This window comes from Emydura macquarii, unplaced genomic scaffold (assembly GCF_026122565.2).
Source record: "Emydura macquarii macquarii isolate MOO-44397 ecotype Brisbane River unplaced genomic scaffold, CSIRO-AGI_Emac_v2 contig_629, whole genome shotgun sequence".
In the NCBI taxonomy this organism is placed as follows: domain Eukaryota; kingdom Metazoa; phylum Chordata; order Testudines; family Chelidae; genus Emydura; species Emydura macquarii.
This window is the reverse complement of record NW_027130766.1, coordinates 2696796-2712535: the sequence shown is the minus strand read 5'-3', so window position 1 is coordinate 2712535 and position 15740 is coordinate 2696796. Positions and strand designations below refer to the sequence as shown.

Sequence of the window (15740 nt, the reverse complement as noted above, 5' to 3'; positions counted from 1 at the left end):
CCATAGTATCTAACCCACTGCTGTGCCAATTCCGGGGAATATCCATTCCAGCTATGGTTCAACCTGCCATTTCAGTGGGAGATGAGGTTTTTTCACTTCCTGTCCTAAACTGTTGAGGTGTGTTAAACAGCTGCCATGTTCCTGGTGGTGGCTGCATTTCATCGGTGGGTGAAATAATTCAGGTGCATATGTACAGTTTGTAAAGTGCTTTGTGATGAAAGGCAGACAATATGTGTGTGTGTGTAATTGTCCAGTTCCATAGGGTCGCTCAAATTCTGTACCATCTTATTGTACACACATTTCCCCCTAGTTACTGGAGGCTGGCTCATCCGGGGCATTGAACCAGATCTAGAAGCTTGAGTCTCTTCCGATTGAGCTAAAGGAGAAAGCGTCTTGGTACGAAGGACATTGCAAATTCACCATCCTCTGTGCATGTGCACACACACTCATGGACTGGCATTGCCCTGGTGTTTAGATCATTTTGCTGTGATTCATTGTGAGTGCAACTCTTATAGGCGTTTGCCTTGGAAACATCTTGCCTTTATTACTGAAAGAAATGAAAGCCATCTTTCACTCCGAATCCTTGTGCCAGTGGGTTGTTTTGGCCTCTCGGTAAATTGCCCTTGTGCATTTTAAAGTGTCCCTGCTATAGCTGCTTCCAACGCAGGTGTTTTTCAGCCACGACAGTTTATTGGGATGCTTAATTTTTACGGCCCTTTAAATGCTGCAGCCTCTGGTGCAATGAATCCTTGACGAGGCTGCAGAGTTCAGGCAGCTGCACTTCTGATCAGAGGCCATGGGGGTCTTTTGTGCTAGACAAAAGCATCCAACTCCTTGCTTTACACTGAGCTGTCCTGTGTGGGTGTTGTCTTGGAAGCCCATCCTTGGAATAGTTGTTGAGCCCAAATTTGCATCAGTGTTAAGGTCAGTCAGATAAATGGTCCAAATTTGGCTATTCAGCTGAAAGTGCAAAGAACGCCAATTAAAGGCTCGGAGCAGTCAGCTGGGGAAATTTCAAAGGGAGGCGTTGGGTGCCTAATTCCCTTAGGCAGTCTGGGAGGCCGAGTCATAAAGCCGGCTCTGAGTACAGAGCCAAAATCTCCTGAGCCCACTGCTACACAGAGGTGGCGAAAGCCTGCAGTGTGCATGGATAAAAGAAGTGCTGGGCCCTGACTCTGCCTGCGTTTACAGCACAGCTTCTGGTGGGAAGACTGAGGCACAAGGCATGAGAAAGCAGGTGGTCCCCACGTCAGGACTTCGGTGTCTGAGCAACTCCAAAGCTCATTCCCTAGTTTTCTCTCTGGAGCAAAGGGAGAACAAGCAGATCAGGTGCCGCTCTCCTGGTCTCTGGGACCCAGACCATTGGCCTGCAGTCATTTCCACCCCCTCAGATTTCTGCCCGGCTGTGAGCGTGGAGCGCGGCGCGTTGGACTCTTTCTGGTGTTCACGGAGGTGGCGCTGGGCTGCGAGGCAGGCCAGGCTGTCCTTGCAGAAAGGCTTTTGCAAAGCAGTGCTGAGATCCAGCCGTGTTCTGATTTCTGCTGAAAGGGAATTCCAGAGATGAAGGCCCCCCCCAAGACCCTGCCCTGGATCCGCGAGAGCTGCGCTCTGAGTTCCACTGGCTCTGGAGTCCCCGACGAAGGCAGCTGCTGGGATCGTCCCACAGGGCTTTGTAGATGAGGACCAGGACTCTGAGCTACCGGGTAGCGCTCAGAGCTCCGCAGCCACGAGCTCGCTTCATCCCCTCTCCCGGCCCCTCGACAAAACACAGCCTTGATCCACAGTAGGTGCCAAAAACATATTTATTAGCAAGGTGGACACAGACTCCAGAGAAAGAAATGCTCACAGTCTTGCAACTCTCACAGGAAGCTCAACGTTACTTGAGCGGGTGACCGACTACCTCTACAGCGCCTAACCGAGCGGCAGGGTGGCAATGCTAGGCGGGTTTTCTCCTGCCGGGCAGCTGCGGGGTCTTTTGTGGGGGAAGCATCTATGAAACCTTTATCAAAAGAAACTATCTCCAGGGCAGGGCCCAAAACCACCTCTCGAGGGGTTGGGTTTTGCATTTCTGCTTTCCAGGCTCGTGCTTACGAGTTTTCTGCTTTCCACCCACGCCAAGTAACAGCCGAGTTTGTCTGGGAAGCTACTGGGGGTTTGCAAGAACCAGATGCAGACTGGAGGCCTGGCATGAAGCTACAGTCTGCCTGGCACTAGAGGCTGCTGCCCAGGGACCTGTGCTTTAGCGTGACATGGGGGGTGGTTACCACCATCCTCCTTGTTTCTTAATGACAGCCAAGTAGGACAGGGATGACTCCTCTCCTCTGCCCATCCCCTGGGCTTTACACCCTCCAGTCCCTTCATTATCCCACTACCCGGTGCCATTTACCCCTCCTTCCCTCTCCTCCCGAAGATGACGTCATCTCCATTATGAACCATCACAGTCCAGTAGTGCCCAAAGACCCGTTGTGCTAGGCATGGTACAAACACATATGCCCAGGTGGTTCCTGCCCCAAAGAGCTGCCAGCAAGGTGGCCTCACAGCCGTGCATACACTCTCCTGCAGTCATGGCCCATTTTGGTGGCACCAACCCAGGGAGGAAGCCTTGGCGAGGAAGAGGAAGCTGGTGCCATCTGGCCCCTCCAACTCACTGGGCTTCTTGGTGGCCATCAGAAAGAGCTGCTTTGGGTGCACTCTACAATGTGCAATTTGAATCTACTCTACCTAAACCGTTGGAGAAGGATGATCTCAGAAGCCCGCCCGCCCCACTCTACACTTCCCTCCACCGGGGCAGAGGACAGCTACAACGTGTGCTCACAGCCCATAACGCTGTCCTCCACCACTCAGCCCCCCCAAGTCAAAATTGAAATCAATGAAACCAATCCTCAGTTGCGGTTCCTCTTGGCTTGGTTCGGCGCGCCCGCGTCTCTAACTGCCGGGAAGCACCGGGTCGGAGAGATGTCTCTGAATGTCCAGGGGCTCAGAAGAGGCTTCGAGATGCTCGGGCAGGGAAGGGAAGCGAGAGCCCCAGAAGAGTCCCCGTGTGTTTGTCACCCTCCGCTGGGGCTCTGGGTTGAGGAGGGTCTGGGAATGATGCTCCTGCGGGGAATAGATTGGCGTGGTTTTGTCTGAGGCTGCTATCAGTGGTAGCCCACTTGACAAGGAGTCCCTGGATTTCAGCTGGAACTTTTCTATCTCTGCGTAGCTCGGGCTCTGGTGGAGAAGGGAAAGAAAAAGAGAACGAAGCCATGTTATTATGAGATTAAAGCTTAGCAGCTGGGGTCTTCTGGCCAAGGGGCCAGAGCGTGGCGTAGCAGGAGAAAGAAGCTCACTGAGCAGGTGGCTCCAGCCCATACAGTGAGAGAGCATCTTGCCTTTTCCTGGGGACACCCTGGAGCAGAGGAGCAGCTCACCTCATTAGTGGGGGAACGCCTTACGGCTGGAGGGGTCCCCACAGACACTCCCGTTGGTCAAATCCCGCTGCCCTAGTGATGGTGCAGCCCCCCGGGCTGGAGCCACATCTGAGCAGATTCAGAGTCCCCCCGTGTAGCCTGCGCTAGGTTGATGGAAGAGTTCTGGCTCCCGCCTTGCGGGGGAGGCGGATTCCCTACGCCGACGGGACAGTCCCTCCCGTCGGTGTAACTAGCGTCTACAGTGTCGTGCTACCGCGGTGCAGCAGCAGCGTTTCAAGTGTAGACAAGCCCAAGAGTCTCCCCAGCGACAGTGGTAGCTAGGGTGGACCATGTCCTCTGTGGAGTTCATGTCCTGAACTCGGAATGGGGACTCCACACTGTTTTCCTCCAGCACCCCAAAATCATTCTTTTGGGGTGCTGTGTGTTCTTGTTCCAGGCCTCTGCTGGGCTGACCCCTATGGACTTCGTCCCCTCTCCAGCCCCAAGGGCTTAGACTTGAGGTACGACGGGTTTCGAGATGTTCCTGGGTTAGCCGGCAGGGCCCACGCTGCCAAGGAGAGGCGAAGCAGGAGCAGGGGGACCTCCCGCAGGGAAACGCAGAGGGGCAAATGGCAACATCTCCCAGCTCTCTCCATCCCCCACCATGGTGAGAGGAGCTGCCTCCCGCAGGGCCAGACCCTTCCCCACACTCTGATGAGAAGTGGGAGGGGAACAGTCCTTGTCCGGGACTCTCAGCCCAGCCCTCCCTGACCCCGGAAGGGAAGGGCAGCCTTGGAGATCCAAGTCGCCCTGCTTCACCCCAGGGTCTCTCGTGCAGTGAATTGCCAGGGGACCTCCTCGGCCTGCCCTCCTGGAGAAGGAAGCTGTTCTCCCATGTAAGGAGATGGAGCCGTCTTCCCACGAGACCCCTGAGCCTCGCTTGGGCTCGGCCCTCGTCCTGGGCGTTGCTACGAAGTGGGAGGAGTTCGGGAAACGCTGGAACTGGAGCTGCTTGAGGCGGAAGGACGCCGCTACTGGCTAAAGCGCTCAGTCCCAGCGTCTAGTCAGCACAGGAGTCCGCGATTTACCTGCCCGGGAGGAGTCAGGTCCTCCTCCTGCAACGGTGTGCCCGGCGCCGTGGGCTCCATGCCCCTCAGGCCCATGCTGTACCTGGCCAGGCTGTGGGAGGACGGCGAGATGGGGCTGTATGCAGGCGGCACTTGGGACAGCTGGCGTTGCAGGAGCTGGAGGATTATGTTAATGTCTGAAGACATCCTGGACTCCAGCCTGTGAGACAGATCAGCCAGCGTCAGCACGGTGCATCCCAGGGCCACGGCCGTTCTCAGCCCCAGGCAGGCTGCTGGCATCTGCCAGGCAGAGGGGAGGCCAGGCCAAAAATCACTCTGGATCTCCGTCACGCCAGGGCAGGCAATGCCGCTGCCATGAGAGGCGCCCCAGACTGAATGGGGCTTTGCTCTGGCACTGAACTTTGTCTGGGCTGCACGGAGCAGGCAAAGCATCTGGAACCCCCGCGAGGCCAAACCAGCGCGGCCCGCTCAGGCTGGCCCGGGAGCCAGCAAATTCAGAGCATGGCCAGAGCGTGGGTGTTGGGATTTGGCAAATCCCCATCACTTGCCTTTTGATTTGCCAAGGCTGGTTCAGATCCTCAGGCTGGCAAGGGCAGGGTCAGACACGCGGCTCCATCCGCAGAGAGAGGATGCTGCTCTCACCACCCTGCAGACCCAGCCCGGTAGAAAAGGCTTATCCCAAACAGCCTTGCCAAGGCGTTTCCCAGACCTTCCCTTCTAAGGCAGGAGCCTGGTTTGTACCTTCTTGTCGTTTACATGGGGGACGAGAACACCCAGCATTAGGAGTCTCGGAAGGGAGATAAACTCAGATCTTAAACCAATTGCTATTCGGATCACGGGGGGCAGACGATCAGGCTATTCTAGATTTTTTTTCCTTCCACGTTCCTCTGAAGCATCTGCTGCTGGCCACCGTCAGAGTCAAGACACTGGCCTAGATGGTCACTGAGCTGATTGGATCCAGTCTGGCAGTTCTCACCTTCTGTGGATTTATACTGTTATTACAGCAGCAATTAGAGGCCCCAGCGGTGATCAGAGCCCATTGTGCATCCAAGCAGGCAGAGCCGGATTTACACCTTACGTGCCCCTGGGCACAGCATCTTTAGTGCCCGCCCTCTCCCCCGCGCCTACAGCTGAGCTTCGTGTTTTCCACGTATTGCGGGGGCCACTGGCTTGGCCAGCTCCAGACAGGGCCAGGGGGCGGGGCCTCAGAGGGAAGAGGAGGAGCAGCAGGGGGCGGGGCCAGAGTTCCGGCACTCGTGCGTGGCCCCCGAATTGGCCAGGCCCGTGTGGTAATCTGCCACTGTATAGGCGCCCCTAGGCACAGCCCTACTGTACCTCATTGGAAATGCGGCCCCGCACGCAGGCAGAGACAGTCCCTGCCCCCAAAGCTTACAGTCTAAACAGACATAACAAAAGGTGGGAGGGGAAACAGAGGCAAGAGGGAGGTCAAGGAACTGCCTCAGGGCAGAACAAGGAATAGAACCCAGGTGTCCTGGCGCTAACCCAATGGGCGATGCGGCCTCCTCAAAAAACAGGCCCCAAACCAAGAAGCCAAACTCCTGGGGTGCTGGGAAAGGATGGCTGCAGATTTGGCGCTGAACTTCGGGGCTGGCCCTATCTCCACGTGGGGCTGGCCCTATCTCCACGTGGGGCTGGCAGGGTGGAATTCTGGGACCCTTCTCAGTATATGAATGACTGAGAATATTCCTGTGTTTACATCACAGTCCAAAAGGACGTTTCCTGAGAGAACTAAATGAAAAGGAAGACAGGTTAGGGGCCGGGGCCCGTCCTCCCATCTCAGCAGAACCTGTTGCTAGCACTACATGGCTACCAGGGGGCGTACCATGCAGAGCCTGCATAGCGCATTAAATCAGTGACACAGGCCAAATACTTCTTGGCCCTCAAGTTAGACACTTAAATCTGTCTTTAGGCACCGAGATAAGAGTGGCCTGATTTCTAGAGGCACTGAGCAAGCACAACTCCCACGGAACTGAACGGGGGCTGCGGACAGCCGCGGGGAAATCACGTCACTCATCTAGGTGCTTAAACATGGTTGTAACGTTAGGTCCCCTGGCTGTGAAAATCCTGGCTGCGCTATGTGAGTGGCCGGTCTCACAGATCTACCGGGGGCTCCTTTCCCTTCTCGCTGGAATGAGAGGGCTGCTTCCTCGTGATTTAAATGGCTCCAGAGACTGACTTATCGCACAATTCCCCCGCCTAGGGTGGCCGAACAGCTGGAAGGCGGCAGCTCTTTGCAAAGCAGAAGGGGGGGAATCGGTTCACGCAAACCATCCAGCTCCTGACCCCGTGCCTGAATGAAGCGGGAGCCGCTGTAATCAAATCCAGTCTGGGCCCTGTTGAGGAAATACTTTAGCAGCTGCTGCCGGAGGTCAGGGTGATAACAGAGGAGGGGGAGCCGGGCTAGAGTTAAGGTTGAGACTTCCTCACGGCTAACCCTGTGCAGCACATTCATGGGATGACCCATGCAACCCCCAAAGGAGCCAGCTGGGGGAGCCCTTGTCACATCACAGAGCCTGGTTAGACAGCCCAGTTTGCAGGGGGGCTTTTAATGCACAGCCTGGGAGGGGGGAGGAGGGAGGAAGGGCAGTTGGCACTCAGGTGCGAGTTGGCCCAGAAGGGGCAGTGCCCCGAGCCAATAAAGCGCTAGGAGGAGCCGCACCCACCTGCTGAGCTGAGCCTGCAGCAGCTCCAGCCTGGACTCGATTTGCCCCGGCCCGTAGTCGGAGCGCAGAGGGCTGGCCCTGGAGTTGTGGCCCAAGGATGGGTGTTGCAGGGGCTCCGGGTGCGGGTTGGGCCGTCTGTCCTCCCAGAAGGCGAACATGTTTGGAACGTCCACCGGGGGGGCTGCAAAGAGGAGAGTTCTCAGCTGCCGGGGGAGCAGACCCGAGATCAACCCCCAGCCCCACCCCGCTGTCCCCCACGAGCTCTTCCTGCTGCAGCACTCCTCTCTGCCCCTCCGCCACGCTGACACACCAGCCCCGCGCGGCTGGCAGCAGGAGGGACGCGTTAGCAGCCTATGGGCAGCCAGCGTCCCAGCTGGCCGACGGCCCAGGCGCTCCCTGCGGCCCCAAAGGGACACAGAATCCAGCCCCAGATGCTCTGGGGCGAGAGCGAAGGCCGATGGCGAAACCCCGTGTGTGGGGGAGACGGAGCAGCCGGGGGCGTGGCAAGGCCGGGGTGCGAATTACCCCGATGTAAGGGAGAAGCAGGCTCCACGACGCCCCACAGAACCAGAGCTCGTCTCCTGACCCGCCCCCATAGCAGGGTTAGACAGACAGTCGCAGACCCACTGGGGCAGGTGCGGCTTAATTCCACCAGGACGTGGCCGGGGGGAACCAAGGCCAGCGCCAAGCAGGTCCTAGGAGGCCCTGGGAGCTGCCTGGCTGGGGAGAGCTTAGGCTGAGGTGTGGGTTGCCATCGCACCCCTGTCTGGGCTCGCCACAGACCTAGATCCTAGGCTGGGAGGGCCGTGGGCCTCACACAGAGAATGTCGGTTTTGTCAGGAGCAGGGTTGCCTCCATCTCCCGCAGGCCAGAAAGCCTCCCTTCTCCGCCTCCCGCAGCACCCCCAGGGTCGAACCCTGGACCATGGCCAGCCCCCGAGGGGATGAGGGTGAATGGGGCCCGAGAGGATTTCAGCCCCATCTCCCCTCGCTGATAGCTTGCACCCGCCAGTGCTGGGCCTCACGGCAACGCCCCCGAGCCGCAGTCACCAGTACCCGCGTAAGACTGGCCGGCGTCCGCCGCCTGCTCGCTGATGTCGGTGCCACCGGCGTTGGTGGTGACCAGGCTGAGGATGGCTGGGGCAAAGTCGTCCCGGTCGGAGGCAGGGCAGGGCTCGGCCAGGGTGGGGCTGGTGGCCTTGGCTTCCTCGTCGCTGGTCTGCGAGCAGGGCGTGGTGCTGCTGTACAAATCGTCCCACTGGTCCTTGCGGAGGGGGTCCTGCAGGTCGGTGAGCTTGGAGTAGGTGTGGTACTGCTCGGCGTCCGAGATGCCCGTGTCCAGCCCGTCTGGGTCTGTGGGGCAGGGGGCTCAGACAGGTTAGTACGGAGACGCCAGGCCAGCCCCTTCAGACCCCATCCCCACCGTGATGCCACGGGGCTTCAGGAGCCCAGGAGAGAAACATCGGGGAGCCCTCCCCCCACCACAGCCCTCCACAAGCACAAGCCGGCATTAGAGCTGGAGATCCTGCACTGGGGCCACCGAATGACTCTGCCAGCTCCTACCAGGCCCGCAGAGGTACAGCCGGGGGCGGGCAGGACAGAGCGAAGGGGAATGCAGAGACGCGAGCACGGCCAGCCATGACTCACCGGTCTTGGTAGGCCTGCAGAGGGAATGTTTGCGCCGGCGCACGCGGCGGTAGGCGCAGTCGTACTCCTCGCTGAGCGGCGAGCGGGGGATGCTGTCTGCCTGAGAGAGAAGAGGGCACAGAGCGCGGGAGGGGACGGTTATTGCAACTCAAAGAAACCCTGGCCTGAGCGTGGTGCGCTCCCGGGGCATCTCCCAGCAGGACTTCTGTGTCCCTGCTCCTGGTCCCCTCTCCACAGCAGGTTGCAGCTCAAGGAGTTCCGAGCTGTGAACTGGACCCTCCTGAGCCTGGTTCAGCCTGCCGAGAGACCCCTGAGGCATTGAGCCAAGGGGGGCGGGGGTGGCATAGTGTGAAGGAGGGCGGCTGGGGTGCCCCTGGACAATAGTGGAAATAGGGGGTTCTCTCACACACTCATCCGTCAGGGTCTCAGCCAATCAGATCGACGAGCAGGATTTAACGATAACGTTTAAGGGGGAAAAAATTACTCCAGCGCCTTCAGCCAATCACGACCTTGATTATTCATAAAAACGGGGCCTTTTTTTTTTTAAAAAAAGGACTTCTCTGAATAAGCTTGTTTGTGATTGGCTGACAGCTCTGGAATACGGTTTGTCAAGGGTACTTAAGCACGTGGTTGAAATTTCTGGATTGTGCCAAAGTCCTGATGTTTCCGTGATGACATAACAACATCAGAATGCAAAGGCATCACCATGGCAATGCCATCCAAATGGGACAGTGCCTTCAGGCCTAGTGGAACGATGTGACCCAAATCACATCACGTCAAGGCCAGAGAATCATGTCGTGAGAAGACCATCACTGCACATTGCAACAACATGACTCATCAGGACAATGGAATCGTGTCCTCGCTCAAGCCATAGTTGTCACATCACAACGTAACCTTGTGACACAATGACATGATGTCATGTGGAACCAATGCCCTCACGTTACATCACACCGCGAAACCAACGCCCTCACCTCGTGAGAACGGCATCATGTCAAAACACAGGACCACGGCACCACGTCACGATGCAACAGGTCCCAACAAACCATCAGCTGACACATCGTGATGCCACCATGACAACCTGCGATCACACTGCACCAAGCTATCACGACGTCGCTCTGTCATGATGTAACACTGCTTTGTCACAGCAAAATGGCCTCATGTTATGGCTCTACACTACCCCCTGCGGTGGCAGTGTCCCATCACCCGTGCTCCAGCCCATCAAAACGTCTTGCTGGTGCAGTATTGCAATGCAATGACCAGCCTGAAATAACCTTGGAGATATGTTAATGGTGCCATGGTCCTGCAAAACTGGGGCAGGGGTTTAGCTGCAGGACTCATGGAACCAAATTTCCAGAAGAGCTCAGGGCCAGATTTCCAAGTGCTCGGCACCTCAGCCAGAGCCAGATTTTTGGGAGGTTTCAGCACTTGACATGTCCCCATGGTCTGGCCTCTGGTGAAAATTTGGGGCCAAAGCCATGACGTTTACAATCTTCATGCTGAGTGCTGAGCTCTTCTCAAAATCTGGCTTGCAAGCAGTTAAAACCTCAGAGGGGGCTTTGAAAACGTAGCCCTCGGTGCTTAGCAAACATGGGAAGGACCTGAGCTAGGAGCACAGAGCGCTCATCCTTTGGCGGCTATACTGCCATTCCCTCCAGGGATACCTGCGTCCCTCGGCCACTTTCCTCCCCAACAATTTGGCTGGAGACGATTTGTCTCTGTTCTTCTAGCTCGCCACACCTATGGCTGATACTCACATCTCTCAAGTTGAAGGTTATCTCTAAGTTGCTCCAGAAGTTGTCAGAAAAGGCCGGGTACATATCCAAGACCTCCAGGAGATCCTCCCGCTGGATCTTATGCAAGTCGCAGTAGGTCAGAGCCCGGACGTCCGCGTTGGATTTCCCAGGCCGGGCATAGAGGCTGATGGGCTCCCCAAAGATGTCGTTCTTCCCTGTGCAATGGAGAGGGGCTCATTAGGGCATGGGTGGTGGAGTTGTCTCTATTGGCTCTCTGCGTCCTCATCTGCTCCCCCCCATCCTCTGTGTCCTCTCTCCATACCCACCCACCCGAATCCTCCTGAGCACCACTTTGCACTTTCTGCCATGCCTTCCTTCTCCAGATTCACTCTGCCCCATGGCCTCCTATCTGGTCCCTTTGCTACTTGCGCTGTGGCTGTAAGCTCTGTAGGGCAGGGGCCTTGTCTCTTTAGCTGCTCTGTAACATGCCATTCTGGGCCTCTATAGGCCCCTAATACTGAATTAGAAGGATGTCCCCCGTCAGGCCCGGAGTGCTGAAATTCACCCGCATTCACTGAGGTCATGACAAGTCAGCCTCGCAAACCGGCGAGAGTCAAGTCAGATTTGCCGTGCAGTCAGCGCTCTCTTCCAGGGCTGCTGAGTTCAGGCCAGGTCTCTGGGGAGACCCTATGTGGGGACATGGCCTGGGAGCTAGAGAGAACCACAGGTTCTGTCTGCGTCCAGCAGCCTCAGTAAAAACCCTCTTGGCGTTCGTGACAGCGGAGTCCTGGCTTTCCTCTGCTCACAGGGGCACCACAGGCTGACACGTGCAGATGCAAGTGCTCCTCCCAACGTTCAGAACCTCTTGGCTCTGGAGGACCAGGAGAACAGGCCTCCTTGTTCACCATCTCTGGTGCTTTCTGTTTTAGGCTATCACAAACTCCGATGTCTCATGTGGGATTTCAGTGCTTCTGGGCCTGGCCTGCAGGGGCAGCATTCTGGGAAAGAACAGGGTGGGATGGAGGAGTCGGGACGTGCCCGTTTCTTCCCACACAGATGAAATTCAGGGGTCTGAGCTGGCTTTGCTTTGATTCTGATTTGATCTGAGCTGGTCCCTTCACTCCTAGTCCCAGCCAGGGATGGATTGAGGATAAACCGAGCACGAATCCATCCAGCCGCTGGCATCTTCCAAACACATCTTCTCCCTCCCAGCCCAGCGTCCTGCCCCCTCCCAGCCCGGATGGATGCTTCTTCCTAGCTCCTCTGCAACAGAGGGGAGCTGCTCTTCCGCCCAGTCCTTGGCTCGTTCTGCCAAGTCAGGCAGCCCTGGATGCCAGTGGAGCTGGGGGATGGGAATCAGCTCCCTCCTCTCCACTCCCAGGCCGGACGACCCTGTGGGGGTCTCTGCTCTTTACTCATCCCCACATCCCCCACCCCAGAAGGAAGGATTTTTCCACCTAGGATGGCCACCACAATGTCTTCCCTGAGGATCTCGATGGAGCCGCGGGAGATGAAGTAGAGGGTGGTGAGGACATCCCCGTAATGCACCAGGGTGTCTCCGGGAGGCGCGTGGGTCGTCTTGAACTTCATGGCCAGGGCTCGGAGGCAGCCCTTGCTGGCCCCCCGGAAGGCCTTGCAGTTCTGGAGGAGGGTGCGGTTCAGGTGGAGGCAGATGTCGGCCTGCAGGCATTCGGGGAAGCCTTTCAGCACCTGCACGGGGAGGAGGGGGCAGCCAGTCACACAGCAGGCCCAGAGGAGAACCCCCCCCGCCTCCCCCAGCCCCCGCCACCGTCCTATCGGCAAACACAGACTGGGTTTCCCATGTCACAGTTATATCGGGAAAGAGATTCAAGCCACAGCCTCCGAGCTGGACGCTGCCCGTGACTATAGGCTCAGTCCTGTAACGGGACCAAGCCAACCCGTCGCTCTAGGCACAATCCCCCAGCACCGGGGGGAGGGGGGGGACTCCAGCTCCAGCTCCCCATCCCGCTCCAGCTCGCTTGGAGGCAGGCGCTAATGGGACACACAGAGACACGGCGGGGCTGGGAGACACAAGGCTTCGTTCGGTTCCCAGCTCTGGAAGGGGGTGGTGGTCAGCGGGGGCAGAAAGTGTGTGGGGAGGGAGGGTGGGTCAGGAGAACTCGGAATGGCCTGTAGCAGCCCCAGAATAAGGGGGGGCAGATGCCCTGCCTTCAATCCCTCCGCACTGCGAATCCAGCCCTCTAGGAGCAAGGGAGCACGTGGCCTTCAGTTGGCTGGTGGCGGCGTGGAAACAATGCGGCGAGAACTAGTGTGGTTTTAGGAGCTGTCGCTGGAGCTGAATCCCCGTCATTGGAGGTTTGTTGGACAAATGCCTGTCAAGGGAGGGCTAGGTTTACTTGGCTCTGCCTCAGTGCCGGAGCTGGACTCGGTGACTTGTTGAGGTCCCTCCCAGCCCTCCATTTCTATGCTGAAGAAAGGCATTTCAAGCAATAACCCTTCAGTCAGACCCACTTGCAATCTCAGAGTGTAGACATGATACAAAAACCTTCCTCAGAGTAACTCACGGTCTGCCTTCAAATCCCGTCTTTAAACTCTCCTTCGCCAGGATACCGGCAAAAAAACCTGCCAATGCCTAGGCAGCTGGTGTGCTGAGAGCAGTCCAGTCATGCCAACCTGGTATGGCCTCATGAATTTCCCTGTCTGGCTGTATCCACCAGCTGTCTCTTGTCCCAGGCTTAGACTGGAAGCTCTCTCGGGTAGGGGCCATCTTTTTATTCTGTGTTTCTGCAGCACCTAGCACCACAGGCTTCTGGGTCATGACGAGGGCTGCTGGGTGCTACTGCAGTACAAAACACTACTATAATCTAGGTGCATGTCAGTGACAATATTCATCGCCCCAAAAGCCAGTACACAGATTTATACCAAATCATACCATCAATTGCCACGCCGTCCTAATTAAACTATACACCTGTTATTCTTAAGGAGTAGAGATGATGAGCAGTTTGCCATAATGGTCTATCACCAACTGATCAACAGAACAGATAATATTTCCCATTTCACAGTATTTCTTAAGGGAAATATAGAGTTACTGGACTCAAGATAAGAAAGAGCAGTAACATAGAAAACTCCTCCAGCAACTGCTGAAACACCCGTTCTTGGAGGCTGCATGGCTGTGTCTACGCCGCCCATGGCAGTGAGTCTCCAAGCCCAGGTTGACAGGCGGGCAGGCGTTATGGCGCTAAAAATAGCTGCGTAGATGTTGAGGCTCGGGCTCGGAAGCCTAGGGAAGGGTGAGTTCCAGCCCAAGCGGCAACTTCAAAGTGCTGTCTGTGCAGCTGTTGTTACCCTCCCTTGTCTGTGCCTCAGTTTCCCCATATTTAAAATGGGGATGTTGACCTATCTCACAGCGTGATAATCACAGGGTGATTAATTAGTTAATATTTATATAGCACCTTGAAAATATAAGCATTTGGGATTATTATGGGAAACAGACCCCAGCCACAAAGTTTGGGGTGCTTGGACTTGGGGTTTAGTTTGGCTCATTATAATGAAATGGATGAGAAACAAAATTTGGATCGGGATCTGAATTTTTCCAAAGCTGCAGTGTGTCAGTACCTAGCATTCCGTTCGGGCCCATCGCTAATTAATAGTATCAGTGTCTAATCTAAATTATTTTCTTCAGTAACATCATGTGGCAGTGAGTTCCCCAGGTTAATTACACACTGTGTTGCTTGGTTTCCATTTTGCCTTGATCTGGTGCTTGTGAAACACACGGAACAGGGTGAAAAGTCACAAGCAAATCCAGGGACATCACATCATCTCCCAAGAGGTGAGATGACTCTTTTCTATAATTGACTCTCTCTCTTCTCCTCAGTTTCACAGGACCCCATTCTGGCCAGCTAGTGCCTAAGGAGGAAGGGCTTCTCCCGACGGCCCAGGGTCAGTCTCTTTCCTCAAAGGGGTGCGAGCGCAGGCCCTTTTCTCTTAATGCTGCTCTCCCATTGATCTCCTTCGCTCCCTCATAGACAGCAGCCTTTCCAGATGCTAATTAAACCGGACTGAAGTTTATTTCAATGCCCGATTTTCCCTGTCACCGAGAGCACAACCTGCTTTGCTTAGCAACCAGCAGCAAGGAGAGGACACTGGATCAATAAGAGCTCCAGAGCCTTTCCCCAGCACAGTGCTCATTTGCACACGGCTCCCATCAGGCACCCGAGCGAGACTGCCGTGATCTCCTCTGCCCTGCTTCCTTCCAGCCTCAACTGAAAGCCCTGGTGCTGGGACCCGGGGCGTGGACATGTGCAGGGTGCCCAGCACAGAGCTAGGAGCCTTCACCAGGCAAGAAGCACCATAAGTTGCCTTCACATCTCCCTCCCCATGGATGCCTCGTCAGTCTTCTCGGCAGAGCGGCTCTTCAGCTCAGCCCCGGGGGGGAGGGCAGTTCCCCTCTCCTTAGCCAGGCACTCACCGCATTCATGTCGATACCGTTGGTGTAGGACCAGGCGTGCTGGAAATACTCCTCCAGGCGCTGGCGCAGGGGGTTGGGAATCTGGTGGAAGCGGATGAACTCCTTCACCCTCAGCATCTGGGTGTGGTAGCGGGCCGTGCCCGAGTACAGGCGCTGGATGATGGCAGAGACGTTGCCGAAGATGCTGGCGTACATCAGAGCTGCAACGAGCGAGCAGGGGTCAGGGGGCCAAGGATCCCACAGAGGGGATCAAGCTTTGGTTAAGGTAGCGGGGCTGGGTTGGAACTGCTCCAGGGAGGAGAGCCCCTCACTCACCCCTCATCCAACAGACAGCAGCACCAACCCCTTCCTGGCTTCCCTCCCACCAAGACACCTGATCCCCTCCTGCAGCCTCCATTTATCACGGCTGCTTCCCTTGCTGATCCATGTGGATGTGCACTCCTGCAGGTTCCCAGCATCGGGCGTGGGGGGGATCACAGATGGCTAGGGGGAACTCATGCTGGGGATGAGGGGGTGTGTCTGGCAGTGGGATGGGGGGCTGTAGGGCAAAAGCACACTGGGGATCAGAGCTGTCTCTTGCAGGGGGTCAGGCTGGGTGCCTCCTCTCTACTCTGGGCTAGTGCCCCTTGCCTGACTCCTCCAAATGCTTGGAACAGGCAGACTCTGGTTGTCACGGAGCTGGGAGCTGGCCGGTTTCCTAAGCTTGACTCATGGGTTTTTTTCAGGGGACTCCCCAGGTTGTCAATATCA

The 15740-nt window shown here is 56.6% G+C and overlaps 1 protein-coding gene across 5 annotated transcripts in view; it reads right to left on the bottom strand.

Moving 5' to 3' along the window:
- Positions 1–1783: 1783 nt before the first annotated feature.
- Positions 1784–15740, bottom strand: part of KCNH6 (potassium voltage-gated channel subfamily H member 6) — an 83694-nt gene continuing 69737 nt past the window's right edge. For 4 of the 5 annotated variants that reach the window (XM_067541002.1, XM_067541006.1, XM_067541003.1 and 1 more), the window contains 8 exons: positions 14991–15190; positions 11998–12250; positions 10562–10755; positions 8808–8907; positions 8217–8513; positions 7162–7342; positions 4478–4676; positions 1784–3210 (listed from right to left, as the gene is read on the bottom strand). In XM_067541002.1, coding sequence (XP_067397103.1) covers positions 2926–3210; positions 4478–4676; positions 7162–7342; positions 8217–8513; positions 8808–8907; positions 10562–10755; positions 11998–12250; positions 14991–15190 — 1709 coding nt within the window. In that variant the 3' untranslated portion in view covers positions 1784–2925. The remainder of the gene's footprint in view (positions 3211–4477; positions 4677–7161; positions 7343–8216; positions 8514–8807; positions 8908–10561; positions 10756–11997; positions 12251–14990; positions 15191–15740) is intronic. The other variant, XM_067541007.1, reaches the window with a different exon arrangement.